This window comes from Glycine soja, chromosome 1, assembly GCF_004193775.1.
Source record: "Glycine soja cultivar W05 chromosome 1, ASM419377v2, whole genome shotgun sequence".
In the NCBI taxonomy this organism is placed as follows: domain Eukaryota; kingdom Viridiplantae; phylum Streptophyta; class Magnoliopsida; order Fabales; family Fabaceae; genus Glycine; species Glycine soja.
Genome location: NC_041002.1, coordinates 52,713,089 through 52,735,890, shown reverse-complemented (window position 1 = coordinate 52,735,890; position 22,802 = coordinate 52,713,089). Strand labels below are relative to the sequence as shown.

Genomic DNA, 22,802 nt, shown 5'->3' with positions numbered 1-22,802 from the left:
AAATACTTTACATATCTGTCATAAATAAGAAAAATAATATTGAAGAATGTATTATGAAGTTAAAAATAATTTTAATATAAACATAAAAAATCACAGTCCTTAATAGGTTGTAACTATCTTTAAAAAATATTAATTATTATTATAAAATATATTTCTTTATTAATATCTCACTTAAAAAATTTAACACCCCTCCACCTCACACGCATGAAATGGAGACAAGGGGTCTTAACTTTTTATAACAAAAGTTTAGATTTTCTTCAAATTAGTTTTGATATTTTCATGTCTTTTATTATTTATTTAATTCATATAGATAAATGACTGTTTTATTTAATTATACAGCATGTTTTTTATTTTATTATTTTGTTCTTGTATCTTTATTCCGAAAGAGAGTGCAAAGCCAAATGAAAGAAGACAGAAAATAAGTGTTTTCTGCGTGTCGCGAGCAATCCACACAAAAAACACATTCGTGACAAGCCAACTTTTCGACACCGCTTACTGAAGAAATTTGTTTTCGAGCAAATGCCACTCAGTACTTGACAGTAGACTAAATTGTCTTGCATTTAATTTTGATTGATTTTAAACGAAGTAGAAAAATAAATATTATTTTTCATATATTGTTTATTTGGGAAGAAAAATAAGGAGTTTTCTTCTTCTTATATATACTAGCAAACCTTTTCCCCGAATTGATACTTATGATCGACAATATAATATATTATTAACATGCATTACAAATTTATACATGTCCATTAATTGCCTCCGCAACTTAACATGGATTCATTACTGCTCGTGGTACCTGTCTCCTTCCGATGAAAAAAATGTGTTCAAAAATATCGATATAATTGTTAGAACGTATTATTCTTGAGGATGTAATGGGTTGTATAAGTATTCGATTTACCTAACTGAATACCTATATATCCAATATAATAATTATCCCTTAAACTAAATAATTGGTCATATACATGTATAAATTTAAATTTAGAAATTCTTCAGAAATTCTACTAATATATTTTATAAGATTTTTTTTCATTGATGATATATATAGATACCTCATTTATCCTTTGTATAATTGAGTGTAAATAAATGAAAGGAAACAAGGAAGAGATAATATAGAAATATTTTTACCCCTTGGGTAAATATTAACGAAACAATCTACTCTTATTTTTATTTTTGGCTTAACTTTTTTTAAAATAAATATTTTTATATATACTAACAAAATAATATTAAATCTACATTTTTAATATAAAAGTATTATTATATAATTTAACTGTTTCTTTTCACGGTCTTTTTTTACTTGTCGAAATAACTAGAGATTTTTTTATTTTATTTTTACTTTTTTCTACCCATTTTCATCCATATAAGCAATATAATTTTCTTCTTTATTTATCCTTTATTTCTATTCTGTGTATTTTTCAAACAAAAGATTAGTCGTATGTACGTACCTTTTGGTTCTTAAAATAATTTGACTTGTTATACATTGTCAACATAGCAATCAACTCCACAATTAAATAGCTTAGATATATATTATTACAACTACAGTTGATAAATTATGTTTTACGTGGTCACGGCTCACGACTAATAGAAATATGGGTATATTCCAGATGACATGATTATTATGCAGGATGGGGTGAGTGCATGCATGAGGGAGGTAGGAAAAATCTAGGTCATTGTTCCATGTTCACACTTCACACTTGATTAAATGCATGAAGAGAAGACTGAATGGCACCGCAACGTGAGGTCGATCGGTCAGATACAGAGAACTGAACTGAACTGAACTGAACAACTACATTATTTAAGTTTGGAGCCGACGGTGCACGCGCGACCAGGACCTAGCTTAATATTCAACTTTCGGTTTGACGTGAATATAGACTGAAAATTATTAGTACTTTCCTTTTAAAGCGTTAAAAATTATAAGTCACATGGCAAAAATATTTGTATAAAAAAATCTAGGAAAAATATAAACGTATACATTATTTAGAAATATATTAAAATAAAAGGAAGAGACAGTTAATAAAAAAAGAAAAGGAAAGGTAAGGAAAGAAAGTAATAGATGTAATAAATAAAGTGAAGAGAAAACAGAAAACAAAAGAGGAAAATAATATAAAAGAAAATTATGTGTATTTTTATAAGACTTATAAAATCAACAATATATATACGCGTATGTGAAGAAAAGAAAATGAAATAAAAGAGATGTTATTCTCATTTTATATTTTTATAATGATTTTTACAGTAATGAAAAAACTAGAAATATTATAGAATATGTTATATAAATAAATATAAGTAAAAAAAATCATTATTCCTGAAAATAATATAAATAAGACCACTGAGTTGGCATAAGGCTCAAAATGTACGAGAAATTATTTTTAAACTATAAATTAAGATATTAAATTTAGAGAATAAGAGTTTTATTTTTCTCATTTTTTTTAGAGGACAGTTATTATTTTCTCTTTTCTCTTTTTCAATATGTATTTCACAGAATATTTTTTTTGTAACTTTAACTTTATCAGTATACCATCTCAATTATATGCCGACCATTCTATCTTATTCACTTAGTCTCACTGCACTATTGTGCTCGAGACAAAGTGATTATATACCTTTCCAATCGTATGTCGAACAACCCTATAAAACCATTTGTCGACCTACGTAGTAATGGCAGACCGATTGCTCTAACCAACCTTGGTCAGCGTAGACTTTGGTTTTATTCCCAAGTCATGTTTCACGTCATCAATGTAACTACCTAGGATGCAATTTTGGGGATCTCAAAAGCAACAATAATTAGGGACTAATCGCTCCAAAAATATCAAATGTACACACTAGAAATGAACAGCAACATATATATGTGATTTTGGCGAAGTCTCTGAACCCTAGGGATAATCTGTACCGGAACAATTAGTTATATACTTATTTTTCTTAACTGTCTATTCTTTTTAATTTATATATATATATATATATATATATATATATATATATATATATATATTAATTTAAATATTTCTTAAAAGAAAGTGTCAATAATGTAAAATTAAAACAACCATATATCAAAATTAAATTTGTTCACTGTAAATTTTAAATATAGTTTATATATTTAAAAACAATCACTTTAAATTTCAGTTATTATACTGTAATTTATATATTAAAAATATTTCTTTATTTTAATTTTTTACGATATAAAAATAAACTAAAAAACTAGTGCTTTAATGTTTAACGCCTAGATTATGAAATTCATTATTTGATGATGCTAACTTATTTGATGTTTACTTGTTGCATTTCAGTGCACAGTAGGAGAATCAAACAATGAATTTCAAGTCAATTCCCATATTTGATTAGGGAAGCCTGTCACTTCGCCCTTGCTAGATCTTATTCTTTCCTATTCATATGTTATTATTACCAGTGGCGTCCATGGACCAAGTTAGTTCATAGCAGCCATAAAATTTGATTCTGACTTTTGATTTGTCGCCCTCAACTCAAGTATCAGACATCCGGTTATTGTGCCGCAACTCAAACAAGAAGGCAGGAACATACAAATTCAGTTTAACACTGTTTCAGACTTTCAGTAATATTTTTTTTTAATAAATTATTAATCAAATATGATTTTTCATTAATTACTTTTTGTTCAAAATAGGGCTTATACATTTGTTATAAAGAGGTTATAATTCAATTAATATTTGATCACATATCGAAATGTCATTTATTAGGATGCTAAGCTATGAAGCATTGACACCTCAGCCCTTGTCGTGTCCGGTGTCCGACATGCGTCCGTGTCAATGTCCAACACCGACACGACACCCGTACTACGTTTTATATTTTGGATATTACAGGTGTCCACGTGTTCATGTCGGTGTCGGTGCTTCATAGATGCTAAGACTATGCTTGAGTATCCGTTGGTGGGCCTCCAAACTGCATCCTGCGAACAGATTGAAGAGGTGTCTTCTACGTTGTCCATTAAATTTGTCTCAGAACATGTATTAATTATCACAATTTAGATGCAAATCCAAACATGCCCTAAATCAGTTTTCATTCAGTTTGCTTTCGGCTGCAGTATCTCATATCTTTCCGACTTGATGGACCGGATAGATTGCTTATTGGGGGCCCAGTTCAATGTGTTTCGCGCTTTCCGCCTACGTCCATTGCATTTTGCACCAGCACTCCACCCTTCTTTTCACGCTATTTAAACACAAATTAATAATATGGAAAACTAGTCAAGTTTTAAAACTATATTTTACCTTTTTAATTTTCAATTATGATGTTTATATAATATTCATGAAAATAAATAAGAGATTATTGTAATGTTTTCAATATAATTTATTACTTCAATTTTAAGTTTCTTAAAATATATAATATATTTTTCAAATAAATAAAATAATAATCTCATTCGTCTTTTCACTTGTGTGCAACCTGTGCTGATCCCTTTTGGTTTTTAAAATGTAGAAAATAATTTTTTTTAAGGAAAATGTAGAAAAGAATTAAGAAATGAAATTAGGTCTCAAGCTATCAATTTTTGAACTTATTGTCACATGGTATGTCATTCTATGAATATGTAAAAGTGAATATACAGCAATGTAACTTATATGAGATGTTTAATAATCTAGTAAGTTAGATCATATTCATTAGATGACTTGTAATCAATGTATGCATTTTTTTTTTCTTTAGACAAACAAACTGCTTCCAATTTTCATACACTACTTTATGGTATTAGTACAAGTTGATGGTACATAATTTAATCTATACCTGCTTCTATATACTTTAATTAAAATCCAATACATTAGTCGTGGTTTATTTAATCACGTCTTTATAACTTTTAGTAGTTGATAGAGATAGAGTATTCACGTATGGGCGTGTTTGATAGGAAGGATATAAATAGGTAAAAAAAAAAATATAGAAAGTAGAAATAAGAAAGAAAGTAATAAGGTGAATGAAAGTAGGAGCTGGAGTGGGAAAAAGGATATTTGATTTAAGAGAATTTTAGAAGAAATAAGAATGAGAAAATAAATAATAAAAAAATGTAGATTAAAAAACTATTTTTCTGGGATTTAAAATCATTAAAAAAAATACAAAAAACCATCACAAAATAGAATTTTTTTAAAATGAGTAATTGTTAACAATTTTTAATCATGAAAAAGTCCATATCAAAGATGTTTATTTAATTTTTTACAGAATATCAAATATTTTTATTTTCACTAAGTTTTGGGGAGAAATATAAAAGATATTAGACTCACATCTTTTTATTTCTCTTCCACTCTATTTACTCTCAGTCAAACACACACCATTTCTTATTTATCATTCATTTCTTCTCCCTCCACCCTATTTTTCCACCATTTTCTTCTAGCAAATAAAGTGGCAATACAGTGATTTATTGAAAAAATGAAGTTATTAATGATAATTTGGATAGTTAATTTTATTGCATCTTAACTAATTCAACACTAAACACTGAACAAGATTAAACTATTAATTTGTTATTGCAACATTTACTTTTGAGTTAGTTTTGTATTTTTGTACAATAGTGGGACCTGGGAGGCTGGGATCGACATCAAAATCAAAAGATTTTTTTTAAAAAGTTTAATTTGATCCTCTTATTATTAAAAAAAATCAATTAGGTCCTTTAGTTTGTAAAAATAGTTCAATTAAGTCCTTTTATTTGTAAGTTTCAATTGGATCTTTTGTTTTTTTTTTAAAAAATATAGGTTTGATTTGGTTTCAGTTTTCTTCCATTTACTAAAAAAAATTATAAAATAAGATCAAATTTGGTTTTAAATGGAACTAAATTAAATCCATTTTAAAAAATTAGAGACTTAATTGAAAATTCTAAAATTAAAAGGACTTAATTGATTATTTTAATAATAAGAGGACAAATCAACTTAAAAAATAAATTAAAGAAACAAAATAGTAATTAAGCCGAATGAAAATCAGAACAACGGAGAAATGAATAAAAAGGAGACAAAATGGGCTGGGCCAATAAACATATTACTTGTGAAAAGCCCTGCTCCGTTTTGCACCAGCACACCACTATTTTCACAGATCAAAAACGTATTTTAATTTTTTTAATGACTTAATACTCAATTTGATCTTAAAGATAGGTTCTTCAATCAGGAACTTTGATTTTAAAAAATGTTTCAATTAGATTTTTTTTCATCCAATTAAAACCGATGTCATTAGATTATGAAGATTTTCATTAAGGAATAGTGACACTTTTTACCTCCACTTTATTTATTATTATTACTAAAATGGCAAGGTGTGTTGCATCTACTATTTGTTTTAGATTAATGAAGTAAAGCTGGTTGTGAATAAAATCATTTGCCTTGTTTTTATATACCTATTTGTTTATTAAGAATGTTATATTATCTTGTTTAATTTTTTCACTTTTGACATAATTGAAAAATATATATTTTCTTACCAAAAAAATTATAAAATTATCTCATTTTCTATATATTTTCTTTATTTCTTAAATCAAACATACCATTTTGGGTGAGACGTTAAACGGAGGGATAGATGTGGCATTTATGAGACTAGTGGTGTCAAACAACAATCATAAATGTTGAGAAAGTTGTTGGTAGAATATTTAAAAATCTTGGTCCCGTAACAACAATCATAAAAAATCTACAGATCGATGCGAGCTTGCTATTGGATAAAATTGAATCATCCTCTTTATTAGAGACAAATTGAATCATCAAAAACTACAGATCCATGTTGAGAAAGTTGTTATCCTTCTAGAACTGATTTTATCTCCGATGAAACCGGTACCATCCAAATTCGTCTTAATTTTAATGAATATTCAAGTTGATTGGAGATAGAGTTAAGTTGATTGGATATAAATTTGAGTTTGGTGATTATCCAATTTTTTAATCAAGATTGGAATCTGATGGAGATATCACTATCTCTCCCATATTAATTATTTTTTTTTATTTTGTAATTTTTAAAATTTTAAGATTATTTTTTATTTATATTCTCGTACTTGATCATAAAATTATTAAAATTTTATTAATTATTTTTTATTTTTATTTTATAATTTTTATCAAATTTAAAATTATTTTCTTCATAATTTTTATAGATAAATACGCTATAAATATAAAAATAATTAAAAATAAATATGTAACAATTTATTTTATTTTTTTTAAATTAGATTTTTAATATAATTTTTTTATAAAAAAACTTTGTTTACAGATGTGAATGGAGGACGACGGAATAGAGTAACAATGGAGTAATAAATTTTATTCAAACAACAACAACGCCTTATCCCACTAGGTGGGGTCGACTACATGAATCAACTTCCGCCATAATGTTCTATCAAGTACCATACTTCTATCCAAATCATTAAGTTCGAGATCCTTTTTTATAACCTCTCTTATAGTCTTTTTGAGTCTTCCTCTGCCTCGAATTGTTTGCCTTCTCTCCATCTGGTCTACTCTCCTCACTACAGAGTCTACCGGTCTTCTCTCTACATGCCCAAACCACCTAAGTTTATTTTCCACCATCTTTTCTACAATAGGCGCTACTCCAACCCTCTCTCTAATAGTTTCGTTTCTAATTTTATCCTGTCGAGTCTTACCACACATCCACCGCAACATCCTCATTTCCGCTACACCTACTTTATTCTCATGTTGGTTCTTGACCGCCCAACATTCTGTTCCGTACAAAATTGACGGTCTTACCGCAGTCCGATAAAACTTTCCCTTTAGCTTGATCGGTACCTTTGTATCACATAACATCCCCGATGCTTTTCTCCATTTCATCCATCCTGAATGCGATGATTCACATCCCCTTCAATTTCTCCATCATCCTGTATTACAGACCCAAGATATTTAAACTGTGTGACTTGAGGGATAATATGGTCTCCTATTTTCACCTCTGAGTTAGAAACCCTCCTTCTTTTGTTGAACTTACATTCCATATACTCCGATTTGCTTCTGCTTAGGCGAAAGCCATGTGTTTCTAGAACTTGTCTCCAAGTTTCCAACATCTCATTCAACTCCTCCCTCGACTCTCCAAAGAGGACTATGTCATATGCAAAAAACATGCATCTCTTTAGTACTAAAAATAAGAATAAGCAATAGCTCCTTAAAAAAATGGTAGAGTAGGCACATGTCATTTCTAAATAAATACTATTTAATTTTTGCATAAAAATAATTTAATTTTCTCAAAATATATCATAATTTTCTTACAAGAATATATCTTCATAGTTAATCAATTAAAAAGTACTTTAAATAATATGAAATATAATGTTTAAAATAATTATTACAAAATGTTGTTTATGATTAAATTACAATTACAATATTAATGCATTGTAATCAGATTCTAAAACTAATTCAAAACAAATACAATATTTTTTTTAGTCTGTCAATAATGCATTTAGAAAACGATTAATTAAAAAACTACAGTAAGATACAGCAATATATTTTTTTTAAAAATAAAATAATAAAAGCTACAACCACAAACTGAAAGGGTTCCCAGGATGTCAACAAAGGAAAAAGGAAATGAGATAGGATACATAATTTGCAACGTAAGAGAGTGTAAGCGATGGGAATACAAAGATAGGAAGCAGATTTGCGCATCCACGTATAGAGTTCATTCGAGTTTATACAAAGGAATGAATATGATAAAGTAACACACAAAGCAAGCAAACAGATGGTTCATGAAAATAGCGCAGCGCAACGAGAACCGTTACTCAAACACGACACTTTTGACTTGCTTAAATAGACAATAAATCTAGTACACTAACAAAACAAGACCCTAGACGGTGGTTTTTTTTATTTGCGATCTGAAGCGTGAGGCGCGCGTGTGATCAGATCCGAACTCACTCATCTCCGGCAGCGCGTGATGACAGAGCAGCCTCTGGAGTAAGGGTGAACGGGGCCTCGGGCCCTGTAGCAGTTGTGGGTGTAGTAAGATCTACCAGAACGAGGTGGGCACGGGATTCGGTTCGCGGAAAGAGCGCCGTAGGAGATGTAGTACTTCATCCTCCGCCAGAACAACGATCTCCGACTGTAACCGTTCTGGACATCCTCTTCTTCGCTGTCTTCGTCGTAGAGCGACATTGCGGTTGGCCACTCCAACGCCTCCGACATGAGGTTCAAGCCTGTCTCCTCCATCTGCGCCTGCACGCCAACCTCGGAAGTTAAGGCAATGCAGAAGAGTAGTGACAGAGCGAGGGTAAGAAGGTTGAGAAGAGGAAGAGAAGAAGCCATGACTAGAGAGTGAAGTGTGAAGTTAATCAACACGGTCACAGGTATGAGTTTTATTTGTTGTGTTGTTTTGGGTGTTGGGACAGGGGACAGGGGACAGGGGGTCACATGCGCCAAAGCTGGTTTACAGCTGTGTGTCATCAATGCCTTAATCTACGCGTCGCCTGTCCCTCCTCGGTTATCGTGCTTTCAATTACTCTCTCCGACATCGTTTTGCTTCCATCCAGTGCGTTGGATGGCATCCAGCGGTGGAAAAGGGAGTGTGGCGTATTGATGAGGTTTTAATGAAAAGCATGGTATAATCTCTGTCCTGTTATGTTATCCTACGCAACCGTCCTCAATAAAGGCACCGCGGATGGGCCTTCAGTTCAGTTGTGATTTCATACCCAACTCTCTCTCTCTCTTGATTGTAAAACCCAATGTGGTAGCTCAATCTGCTACAATACCTTAACCTATATAAACTACAATCATATAACACCATAAATGCGGGTATTTTTTTTTTTTTTTATTATTGTTGTTATGCTGCAAAGTTGAAGTTTTAACTCCAGCAATAAAAAATAGTAGTATGTTCAATGGTGGTGTTATTCAAAACTTTCTACGAAGCGTAAGCTTGAGTCAAAGACTAGCGTGTAGAATTCAATTTATAAACTTTCCTACCAACTGTTTTTTATGAATACATTTATAAAATTATAATACGTGCAATAACATAGTTCTCTTTTTGTTTTATTCAGAAAAATCACAGTCAGCACAAAAAAAAATTATATCCTACGAACTTGTAAGTTCCTCCTGCATATCTACTATATTGTAGTACTAATATACTATACTCCTATTCGAACTTTTCTTGTTGCATTTGGATAATAAATTCAGATTCTTTCCTCCTCTGTGCCTTATGGTCAAAGCATATAAAATTTACTTAAGAATTTATGTCAAATGTTGTAGTAGTTATTTACTGTTATAAATAATCTTGTCAAAGAATATAATTTCAGCAATGCTACTTGGTTTCTTGAAAGGTCAATTTTTTTAATCATTCGTGTTCGCACTCACAAAAAAAAAACATATCTTTTGAGATGTATACACTTTGAGAGTGGACAGATAGAAATATGAATGAAAGACAGAGGAAATTGCAGAAGATGAGAAAAAAAATGAAAGAAAAAGATATATAAGAAGAGTTTACTGTACAAATTTTGCATAACAGGCAAAATATGAGAACACAAGTTCATGTAGAAGTTTTTCCGTTGTGTGTTTGTTGTTCCTTAAATTGGTATTATGTCTTGGGCCGTAGATGATATTCAGACCTGTTATTGCATAATAGAACATGAGGGCGTTTGTCAAAAATGGATATGGAAACTTTTGGTCAATAAGTGGATCACTGATTGAAAATACGAAAATGGCCCCCGAGTAATAAATTTACGGATTGAAAATATAAAATGGGTGTTGACAAAAAAAAATACAAAAATTCGCGTAGCCCTTTTTTTTTCATTGCATCGTCCACAATTTTTTCGTAATATTTTTTCTGGCCTAAATTTAATTTTGATTTCTTTTTAATCCATAATTTTAGTTTCTTCATTTTAAAATAAAGATATATGATCTCCTATATTAAAAAATCTACAATTTTGGTCTAAATATATAAAAATTGTGAATTAAACCAAAATTGTAAAATTTTTAAAATAAGATAATCAAATGTCTATATTTTAAAATAAAAATGAAAAAATTACAAATAAAATAAAATAGAAAAACCAAATTTATATTTAAGTATTTTTCTTAAAGAAAAATATCATTCACATAAATTAGTTTTCTTTATGTATCTTATATCAAATACACAACGGAAGCTTTTTTGTGTGTGTTTCTAATACAAAATATAAGATGGAAACTAATTTTTTTTGTGAGGTAAGTCAAAATTTTAGGCTACAGTGGGGGAGCGGGGTTATCAGATTCACAACAAAAATTAGTTTTTAAGATGCACGAACGAAACTAGTTTTGGTGAAGAGTATTTTCATAAAACAAAAACAAAATTTGCAGTCAATGCAAAAAACCAAAAGGAAGTGCGAATAGCAACCTCCAAAGGATGATTCTATAGTACGTAGAAAAGAGGCCCATGATAAATGTAATATTTTTGTTTCTCAAACGATTATCCATTAAAAATGTTGAATTGCACAATACATACATGCGATATATAAACACAATAAAATATTAAAACTGTACACGATGTATAAACAAGGTATGCATGCTCAAAAGTAAACAGATTATTAATCTTATTTTTATATTGAACAAATTAGTAATCTTATTCATTCTCGATCAGCATACCTTTAATATATTCCTTCTAGAGAATGTTGTAGAAGTATCTTCGCATGGAATGGATGATGATTGCTTATGCTTTTATTGTATGATTTTATAGGAGTTTGATTATGATTCATTATTATTTTTTATTTTAAACATTATTCTTTACTAATAATCTTTAAAGTTTATTAAATAGATCTTATAAATTGCCTTACACATCTTTATATCTCGTCGATATTAATAACTATTTTAACTTAAAACAGTTGCTAGGCCCACTTTTTTTTTCTCTCTCTATATATAAAGAGTATAGAGATGAAACTTCAATTCCACTTGAAAAATAGCATCAAAACACTTATAAAATCACATAAACTTTGCTCATTAAAAAATGCCTCCGTGTCCTCGGATGATGCTTTCCTTTCAAATTTTTTGCTAGCAGAAAGCCAAAAATGATTGCTTTAGCAGCAATAGTCATTAACTTAATCAATTATCATGGATATTACATGTTAAATTATTTAAATAGATGGGCGGATGTTATTTCTTACACAATCACAATTTTTTACGTCATTTTCTGTTTGTATCTATATGTTAAAAAAGAAAAAGAAAAATGCATACGACCTTTTTCTTATTTTATTATGTTAAAACATATATAAGTATTATTAAAAAATACACGTAAATAAGATGAATATATTTATAAAGAAACCGGAATTGGGACCACTTTTTCTGGAATATACTTAAACAGCTTATCTTCTTATCTGCTCGATCTTTTTTTTATGTGATATAATGCAATGATCAATTTTTGCGGGCTTCCCTCTTTCAGTTTCTGAATTTCCCCTTAGGTTCTCGCCTGGCTTCAAACGTAGCAATATATATCTCCCACTCTCAAATGGGTCGTCCCTGAAACAGAGAAGCTAAGATTATAGTTTATTTATCAGATATGCATCATATTGGTTACTATACGATATTTAATTATAACACATTGTTTTAATAGTGTGCTTGATCACGCAGCAGATTCAAGGAGACATATGATGCATTTCACATATTGCATTTTAACCGACATGATTTTATAAGAAGAGTATTACATAAGGAATAATTAATGTATTTTACAAAATATTTTTTATCATTTAAAAAGTAGTATTATATATATAGAAAAAGGTGGATATATGGGCTTGGGTCTGTGAACAGTGTAGACCAAATAAGTTAGCACCAGTTAAAATGTTAGTCTATTTAAACACAAGTTTATATGGCTCAGACAGTTTCACTTGCAGATTAAATTGTTTTGGTTTGCAGATTAATGAACCAACTTACGGACCAATTGTTTTTTTAAATACTTTTTTTTATATAGTTTTAGTTATATATTTGGATAATTACTACTCAGTATTATTTGGTTAAAATATGTTGACCTCCTTTCTAGTATATATATTTGAATATATTTAGAGATATTTAATTTTTGTATACTTTATTTCATGTTCGATTGATGCTTATTGAGTTTCCTTTTATCTTTTGTTGATTTGATATATTTTTCATTTTTTTCCATCAATTTTTTAAAATTAATTTTCAAGTTTTCAATATTTTTTTATTTTTTATTTTTAGAAAAAATAAAATTTTTACTGTTATGCTTGCAGAGTAACATATCCATTAAACTACAGGATAAGTAGATCGAGTGCGGAATAAAAAAAAAGTATCTAATAAACAACTTAGTCCGGTTTAGTTAACTCATTCAAATGGTTGATAATCATCTTTAGAATTATTTTTTTTCAATCTAATTTTTTTTATTTAGAGGACTCGAATTCAATATTTTATTTAAAAAATTGAATCTGAGATCATTTGAACTAACGTAACTGTTTGTTGTCTTTTAAATCACTTATGTAATTTTGGATTCTATTTATAATTTTTTGTTTTTTTAGTCAAATTCTATTTACATGTTTAATCTCATTAGGAAACACATTAAGAATTCAAAATTAATTTTTTTATATTAAAACAACTTTAACTAGTTTTTGGCTTAATTAGATACGAAATTTTATAATGGACTATTTTAGTTTACTAACATGTTTTTAAAATAAAAATATTTAAACACGAGTCACCTTACTTTAAAATAAATTTTAACAAAAAATAATTTCATGAAATCAATTTTGCACATACCTCACGTCACGTTAACTGCACATGAATTTTTTCATTTCTTTAAAACATTCTATCAACATTTCTAATTTTTTTTATTTCTTTCTTTTTGTCCTATCATAAATTTTATTATATGTATAATTATTTTTATCAACTCTCTAAGATAGTATTCATTAAACATTTTTCTTATCAGAAAATGATAATTAAACACCATGCAACACTGCTAGCTTTCAGACTTCAGTGAGTGTATAAGTGCAGAAGGAGGAGGACACGCAGTTACTATTCTGAATCCACCTTGAAAAGCGTCCCAGAGAGCAGTGAACTTGCCATAAGTGCGGTGATAAGTTGATAGGGTCCAACACTTCGATTGTTTCACATTCATTTCCCCCTTTCTTTTTGGATTCTTTTTCTTTTCCATTAACTCTTTCCGCTGAGCAATAAGCATATATAGTTGGAACCACTACCTCCACGCTCTTATCTCCTTCATCATCTATCCCTTCGCTGCACCTTTCTCAGTGACGGAGGTAATTAACCTTAGCTTGTAATGAATTTTATCTCCCAATGTTCTTCTGACCAATGTCACGTGATAGTGGGGCTACCCAGCTGTGCCTTTATTATATTACAAATTAACTGTTAACATAAAATCATTTTCTCATTGACGTGAAGTATATATTAGTTCAATCGATTATTAATTTTTTATCGAGAAATATGTATTATTATTTTTAGGAAAAAAGTTTCTCCTAATTATATTTTTTTTCATTCCAAAAACTTGTGTGAAATATAAATTAATTTTTACCAAAAAATATGTATGATTATTTTTAGTAAAAAATTTCTATTAATTATATTTCTTTTCATTCAAAAGTCTTAAATTGATAACTTGTTTAAGACATATGAACTGAATTACAATCATCAGATCACAAACGACACATTTGTTAACTTGTAAAATAAAATATTCAAGGCAAAGAAAGCAGAGAGCTAGCTTTGAGTAAAAAGGATGGCATATTGGAAGGAAGGGAATTGAAGCTGGTTCATGCACCTTGCACCAGCATTCAACCATTATATCCTTCTACCCAAACCCTACCTCAATGCTTGTGGTCCCTTAGCTTCTCATTGTCAACCATTGATCTTAAATGCTTCGAGCTTTGACGGTTCACAAAGATAAACATCAACGGTGCAAAGGAAATCAACCCTTATTCCTAAAGGCAACCCCACACGTCATGGGCGGTCTCAATTAATAAAAATGTGAAGTCCATCATAGATTTTCTATCCCTTTCCATATATAGAGATAAAATTAAAAAATACATTGCTCTCAAGTTGCTATAAAGAGGCCTTCCATTACCTGCTACATTGGTCGGTTACAGAGATAATAATCCTGCAGGCTGCAGCACTTTCTGCAATCTGTAATCCGTGCACTAGTGTTTCATATTATTCTTCTTATCTCTCTTCTGCAAAGTGCAAACCCTACTTACTACTTTCACAGCTCCTTCCTCTGATCCTCTTCCTTCCCATACTCTCTGCTCCTAACTTTTTCTCTCTTCTCCCCTTTCTTCCATTCCTCCTTGTCTCTCGCAAAGCAAAATTCATGGACGTGGACAAACTGAAAACTTCCACTAGTGACAGCAGCATGGACATGATGATGATGATGATGCAAATGGAAAAGTTCCCTGAATTTTGTGAACCTTTTTATAACAACAACACTACTACTACTACTACTACTACTCTTCTCTACCCAGAAAACGAGTACTTCTTAAACTCCACCACCACCACTCTACCCGTGTTCCCCAACGTCAACAACCCAAACGTTATAACTCCACCACCCACCACTTTGATTAATCCACCACCACCTTCCTCCAATTTCGTTCTACAACAACCCATGACACCTCATCTTGAACCCAACCCGGAGAAGAAGAATTCTGTGGCGGCTATGAGGGAGATGATTTTCCGTGTAGCAGTGATGCAACCTGTTCATATAGACCCGGAATCCATCAAGCCACCGAAGAGAAGGAACGTGAAGATTTCGAAGGATCCTCAGAGTGTGGCGGCGAGACACAGAAGAGAAAGGATAAGCGAGAGAATAAGGATCCTTCAGAGATTAGTTCCCGGTGGGACCAAAATGGACACGGCTTCTATGTTGGATGAGGCCATACACTACGTGAAGTTCTTGAAGAAACAAGTGCAGACGCTGGAACAAGCAGGGGCAACTAGACCCTTGAATGTTGTTGGCTTCCCTACTACTGTGTCCAACGCCAATAATAATGTTAATTATTCTAGTTTTGTGAAGAGTTGCCAACCTTATCCAATGCTGGGTTCTTCAGCTTCTAAACAATTGCTCAGTTGACAAGTGTTTGTGTAATACATGCATGAATCAATGAATTATACATGTGGTGTATTTTTTTATCTTCATAGTATTGTGATCGTGCATGGATTATAAAGAGTGTTTGTCAGTGTAATTGTCATTGTTTCGAGAATTTCTTTTTCTCTTTTCCAACCTAGCTGAACGGGGAAAGCAATTCAATTAATAAGCTAATATGAATGAATATTACTTCATCTTTTTTTTTTGTATTTTTATAATCAGTCTTCACTGATAACGTAATAAGCCCTTAATTTCACTTCTATCTAATCAGAATGAATGTTAGAAAAAATGTTTGAATAACAACAAGCAAATCTGATGGATGATCTAGACTCTTACAATCACTGCAATATATAAAACAAAAGTTTGACCGATCTGTAATGTTTTGGTCGTGTTCTAAATGCGCAACTCTAATGGGCCAGTTTTCAGTATTTTGGCCATCTGTATCTTTATGAGGGGTCACATGCAAATGGTTTAAAGCTGTTTATTTATTTCAAGCATGCTGATCGACGACACTCTAGTACCCGGCGCAAGAAGCCGGCAGCATGCATGCATGCATAATTATTATTTTGATATATTAGTCGCAGTAATAATAAAAGAAGTACTGTATATTATTTATATAATAGTACATTTTATAATATTTTTATAATAGTATTTTTTAATATCTCTTTATTATATTATCACTTGTCTTATTTTATATTTTTCTTTGTTTCTCTTTTTTTCTATACGAAAAATTGTACAAATTTATATAAATACAAATTCTCATGTTTTGGATGTAAATACATGAAAAACTATTGCAATGGAAGCAAGAAAACAAGGGGATCAAATAAAAGAGTTGTATTATTTTATTTATTTATGCAATACATACATTTTATATATGGTAAGAACCTATTTACATGTGCAAAGGTAAGAGTATGTACTATTATCATCTCCCATTTTTTATGCGTTATTATTATTATTTTTTTTTTGTTTGTCTTCATCACATTAACTACTCTCTTCTTTCATATTTCTTTCTTTGTTGTATACTTTATTGTATAAAGATAATTTCTCCAAAGGAAACAATGTAAAAAAAATTATGTATAACTTACTACATTTAAGATATTGTTTGTTTCAATTTGAATGGACCTCACAGTTTAGTCTTTAAAAAACGGATTTAAGGTCAGAATAATATTGATAGTAAAAAAAAGACTTACGTCACACAGGTCCCAGTGATTGTAAGAATTGTAGGTTCAATTTACGAAATAATTAAAATGTTTAGACATCTTTTCTACTATTCAATGAAACTTATAATTTTTTTATAGTCATGAAACTTTGTTATTAATTAAAGAGAAATAAGATTATACGTTCAAAATGAAAAAAAAATAAATTTACACTTAATTAAATTTGTAACTTACTGTATCTATATATTGTAGTTCCCATTTATATATTCTATGATTTGCAGAAGTCAAATAGTATGAAAGTTTAAAAATCAGAATGGATGCTCAAAATTAAATGAAAAGCGTTGACCTTTGATCGATGTTGAGTATTGAAAACCTATTAGTCTGAAATCTGAATGCGTTATTTATTATTATTATTTTACATCCACATTTATATTTGTTAATAAAGATTTTTCATTATTAAAATTTATACCCTAAAATTTTATATCCTATTCCTATGTATTTGTGTGAAATAGAAAAAGCAGGTTTTTTATTCCTACATAAAAACATAGATGTGGGCATTGGTGTGTAAAGTTTTTGGGTTATGAAAAAAAATTACATTATTCTTTCTCGGCCTTTCCTTATATAGAATATTTAAACATTTTACGCAAGAATTTAAGAAGCTTAAAAAAATAACGTGAGACAAATATTCCTTTATATATTGTTTCTTATGTCTCTTTCACTCAACCACACACGATAAATTATTAGGTAGTTACCATGCGTCTATAATTCTGACCATTTCGACACACACTTAAAATTTTCGATTTTAGAAAAATAACACTCGATTATATATAATATAAAATTATTATAAATTATGCCTTCTAGAGCGTCCTCATCTATACATGTCTTCTAGAGAAGAAAAGACCCCATAGGGTTAAAGGAAGTAGGTTGCCTCCCGAGGCAAGGTTTAATAATTTGGTTGTTCGTGTCTCAAGGATCATGCCTCACAAATGTCCCATTTTTTTCTTTATATATGTCTTCCAACTCTACACTTTGAAATGAAAAAAATAACAAGTCACCAGCGAATTCGGGCCATGTGAAATAGTCTACTAGGGTCCCATGCAGCTCAAGAGATAGGATTTTTAATTATTATCTGTTAGTGAATAAAAACTAAAGCACCACGGGCACCTTGCTATCAGCATATGCATTATCTCTGCACCTTGCCACCTTCTCTATAGTGCATTGTATCCTCCTCTGACACATTCCTTATCGTATTCCAATCTTTTCGTTTTACTTCGCATTTTTTTTATACATAATTCTGCATATTCTATTTTAATATTATTATATACATATATAAATGTTTATTTTAAAATGCACTGTTAATTTTTCCTTTTAAGTGTTTATATATATAAACTAACGAAGAAGACTCTATCATCTCTGGTACCTGTACCTGTACCTGTAATTCACCTGCAGATATTGTCCTAGGGCCAGTGAGAATTCATTCAATTTTTTAGCCAACTATCTTGAAAATGCAAGAAAAATTCACACACTACAGCTTTAGCATTTAATATTTCCTTATCTATCTAGTTATTATAATATTATTATATTCTCTATGACAATGAGCAGTTGTAGAACTTCATATATGGCACTCTGATATAAAAGAATCTCAACTTTATAATGCCCTAATTAATAATACAATCAATTGCTTGGATAAGTAATATAATTAAGGGCATCAAATTTTAATAAAATATTTTTATAGTATTATAAATTGAATTTATTTAAAAGAAAATGCGTTATGTTCAAGTCGTATGCTTTTTCTTTATCAAGTTCCTTATATGTTTGGTTTAATTGTATTTTTTTATTCTTATATGTATGTATCTTTTTTTTCTTAACATTCTGGTTCATCAAAAAAATTAATCTTAGTTAATTTAGAGTTGACCCAGTAAATAAATAAAATCAAACTAAAAATTATTTTTGTTAAAAAAAGATCGAACTGATTCAACTTTAAATCCTTAACTTTATCCTTATATATATTTTGCTACCTGTAATCTTAATTGCTTATATCAGGTCTCATACTTTTCAAATCAATGAAATCTGACGCAAGCTGGTAATACTTTGTCCAATTTTTAATTTTAACATTTGGGTTAAGATAGATTATATTATGTGATGGCGGATTCAAATGACATGACAACAACAATAAATCGATGTTTTAAAGTTAAGTCTGGTATTAAATCGATCAAAGCATTAACATAAGGTTCGATTATTCAATCATAATTGAATTAAGATTGAACTGATATTAATGAAATAATAATAATAATAATAATAATAATAATAATAATAATAATATGATATTAAACAAATATAATATCATAAATTTATAATACTAATAATTAAAACTGTTAACATTTAAAGCATATACAAAGGTCAAATTAAATATATTATAATACTTAATTCAAAGTTTTAACAATACATACAAACAATTATTGTTTTTCATTTAGAATAAATCTAAATTTGACAAATATTTTAAGTTGATTTTCATTTTTAAGAAAAAGGTCAGAATGACGTTTTCTTCAACATTTTTAACTGATCCGTTGTAAATCAATCCAGTTTTCAAAACACGGACAAATATCATGTTATACAAGATGATTTTCTTGTCACAAAATAACATTCACACTAGTCACTGTGCTAATAACTATACAATATTATGTTATTAAGTTGAAATTATATATATTTTTAATGCATTTTATATAATGTTGTTGCCACTTCATAAAATATCATCCGCACCATCTTAGATATTACAAGTTGGATTAAATAGTATGAGTTAGACCAAATTTCATTGATCTAAAAATAATAGGGTCCTAATTTAAGCAATTGAAAATTTATGGACTAAAATCACTACTCATTTGTCAAATTATATGAATAAAAATAAAATTTAAGACTGTGTACTTATATCTTTTTTTAGTTCTGAATATTACATGTTTACGGTATATTTAGATCAAAACTATGAATGTTAATTAGTTTGGGTTGGATCGATTTTATTTTTCTTAAAAAAAGTGGCAATCCGGATCAAACTCTTGATTTAGGTCAAGTCATTGGGTCTCCTAATAAAATGAAAAATAAAAGAAAAAAATTGAAAAATGATAATAAAATAAAAGAAAACTAACTAATAATATTAAAAACTATAATTATAGAATAACATAATATAAAAATTATAAAATTACACAACATAACTTTTTAAAAAAAAAATATCATAAAAAATGGAAATTTCTACAATAATATAGGTTTGAATTGGCTCGAGTTCAGCATACTCAAATCCAATATTTGAACCAAGAGGAAAAAGGGTGCGGGGTATAAAAAGAAATAGCCCTTTAGCAAGTGTTTAACGGGCTGCTTTAACCAGATGGGTCCATCTACTAGGAAGTAAAATAAACAAAAAAATCATTAAAAAAACACTGGGCCATATATCAGTTAAACGTTTTTTTATTTTTTTTTTATTTTCTCACTTTTTCGTGATTTTAGTTTTTACTGACAATGCATATTATATGTTCATCCAAAAAGTTTCACAGACTATACATAAAAAGAGAAAAAAGGTTATGTATGAAGTGTAAATTTTTTTTACATAATCATCCGATCATAACTTATCACTATAATAAATTTGCTAACTTTAAAAATAATTATCTTAAAATAATTCAAATAATATTTTATAATTAAATGAGAATGAAAAACTGTTTTATACTATAAGTGTATATATATTAAACTCATAAAAAATATTTCATAAAAGGAATTTTTTTGTCTTTATATTTTTTCCTAATGGCCTTTTTTTTTTCATTGCATGGGCTCATAGTAGGGACCATGACTGAAATAACTTCGGTCCTGTGTTGGGATGGTTTTTAGTTTTGAATTATGAAATTTTTAAAATAACTAGTTTTTAATTTTAGTTTCAAATAAACTCATTTTGAAAATTTCATATCTTATTAAAATTAGTTTAAGATTGTTTTTGTGAGGTGATGACAATAATGGTAATGATGATGACGTCAATAACAATAAAGACACTAGTGGTGGTTGAGTAATCACGATAGTAATGATAATAGTGACAATGATAATAGAGGTGACAACGTTTGGTAGTGGCAACATGGTGGTGATAACTAATGGTGGTGGTGATAATGATAATAACATTGATGATGATGGTGATAATAATGTCAATAGTGATGATGATCTCGATAACAATAATTGTGATAGCAATATTGATGATCATGGTGATAGTAAACAGACAATTATGATTGTGATAATAATGGTAGAGGAGTGTAGTAGTGACAATGATAGATGTTATATTAGTGGTAGAGGTAATAATAGTAGTAATGATGATAACAATACTGATACTTACTGTAGCATAAAAAAATGTAGTCAAATACGATAAATATGTGTTTTTTAAACTAAAAAGCAAATCTTAAAAAAAATTAAAAATAATTGTTAAAGTATTTTAAAAATCATTTAAACTCTATTTTTATTAAACACGTCATTTTCAAAATTGTATTTAAAAACAAATTTAAAAAATTCACGGTGACTTCCAAAACAGACCCTTAATGATTAAAGTTTCATATTGCAATGAGAACAGTGTTGGACCGGTAATTCGTAGAAACGAGATACAACTTCTTATCCAGCTTTTCCCAAAAGTTTGAGTCATTGTCTGTATTTTGTTTCTTCTTCCCGTGGGCTTCTTGTTTACATTATCTATCTTTTCTTAGACCCGTTCGTTTAAAATTTCATTAAAATCATTTTCATAAGAAATAATAATTGAAAAAGGTTTTAAAATTGCGGTTATAATATATTATTTATAATTTATAAATTATATTTTGAAAGTAAAATTTTGAAGAACTAATTTTATCTAAATGGTAAAGTAAAATTATTATTTTTAAAGTATAAAGACTAGTATGTTTTGGGAACCTATGAGAAATAGGTTTTGTCAATGAAAATTATGAAAAGTTTTGTTTTTCCTAAAATTAATTAATTATCCTCATTACAATATTAATTTTAAAATTTCACAAGTTAACCGAATGAAATAACAATGTACATTTTTTATTTTTTATTTTGAACGGCAAAAGAATTATTATTGAAACGCACAAGATGTGCCAATGTAATAGGAAAAATACAAAATATAGCCTTTGTAAACACGACACAGGCCAAGAACACAACAATATCTCACCAAAATTCACAAGCGAATATCACGTCGATCCCCATTGCTTCATACAACGCAAAACCAAAGCATATTAATAACAATGTACAAATGGCTTTTCAGTTGGGACATTGATCATATCCAAACACATTATTAATCTTCTCATTAGAATTTTTCTAATTACATGCGTATTTTCTTAATGGATTTTGTTTATAAAGTGTTCTTTCTTGCGGAATTTTGTTCTCGAGTTCATGGACAATTAGTTCTTGCATATTATTTCTGCAAGAAATATGACATGTTTTGCAAAAGTTGCAACAGAATTTTCCATAACAAATGTAAAAAATAAGAAAAACTGATTTTACAATATATTTTGTTGGGCAAATCAGCAGAATTGGTTCTGCAATTTTTTTTGGGTACATAACAGGTTCTGCACATAAAACTGCACGAGATTTTCGTAGTTTTTTTACAATGTAGAAAAAATCTGTAAGTAATTTTTCTGATTTTTTTACAAAATAATATTTTTAAGTCACAAAATTTCCACATGATTTCTTACTTTGTAAATAACATATGATTTTAGA

General features: G+C 29.1%; 2 protein-coding genes across 2 annotated transcripts; one reads left to right on the top strand and one right to left on the bottom strand.

The window, feature by feature from the left end:
• Positions 1 to 8,446: 8,446 nt before the first annotated feature.
• Positions 8,447 to 9,271, bottom strand: LOC114421741 (protein RALF-like 34). Its single transcript, XM_028387808.1, has one exon. It carries the CDS (start codon positions 9,174 to 9,176, stop codon positions 8,790 to 8,792), a length of 387 nt encoding a protein of 128 aa, XP_028243609.1. The 5' UTR covers positions 9,177 to 9,271; the 3' UTR covers positions 8,447 to 8,789.
• A 5,667-nt stretch (positions 9,272 to 14,938) lies between these two features.
• On the top strand, positions 14,939 to 15,968 carry LOC114405773 (transcription factor HEC2-like). Its single transcript, XM_028368267.1, has one exon. It carries the CDS (start codon positions 15,148 to 15,150, stop codon positions 15,901 to 15,903), a length of 756 nt encoding a protein of 251 aa, XP_028224068.1. The 5' UTR covers positions 14,939 to 15,147; the 3' UTR covers positions 15,904 to 15,968.
• The last annotated feature ends 6,834 nt before the right edge of the window (positions 15,969 to 22,802 follow it).

What these genes read in the sequence shown, in the direction of transcription:
- LOC114421741 (XM_028387808.1), bottom strand. Translation starts at nt 9,176, where the DNA reads ATGGCTTCTTCTCTTCCTCTTCTCAACCTTCTTACCCTCGCTCTGTCA.
- LOC114405773 (XM_028368267.1), top strand. Translation starts at nt 15,148, where the DNA reads ATGGACGTGGACAAACTGAAAACTTCCACTAGTGACAGCAGCATGGAC.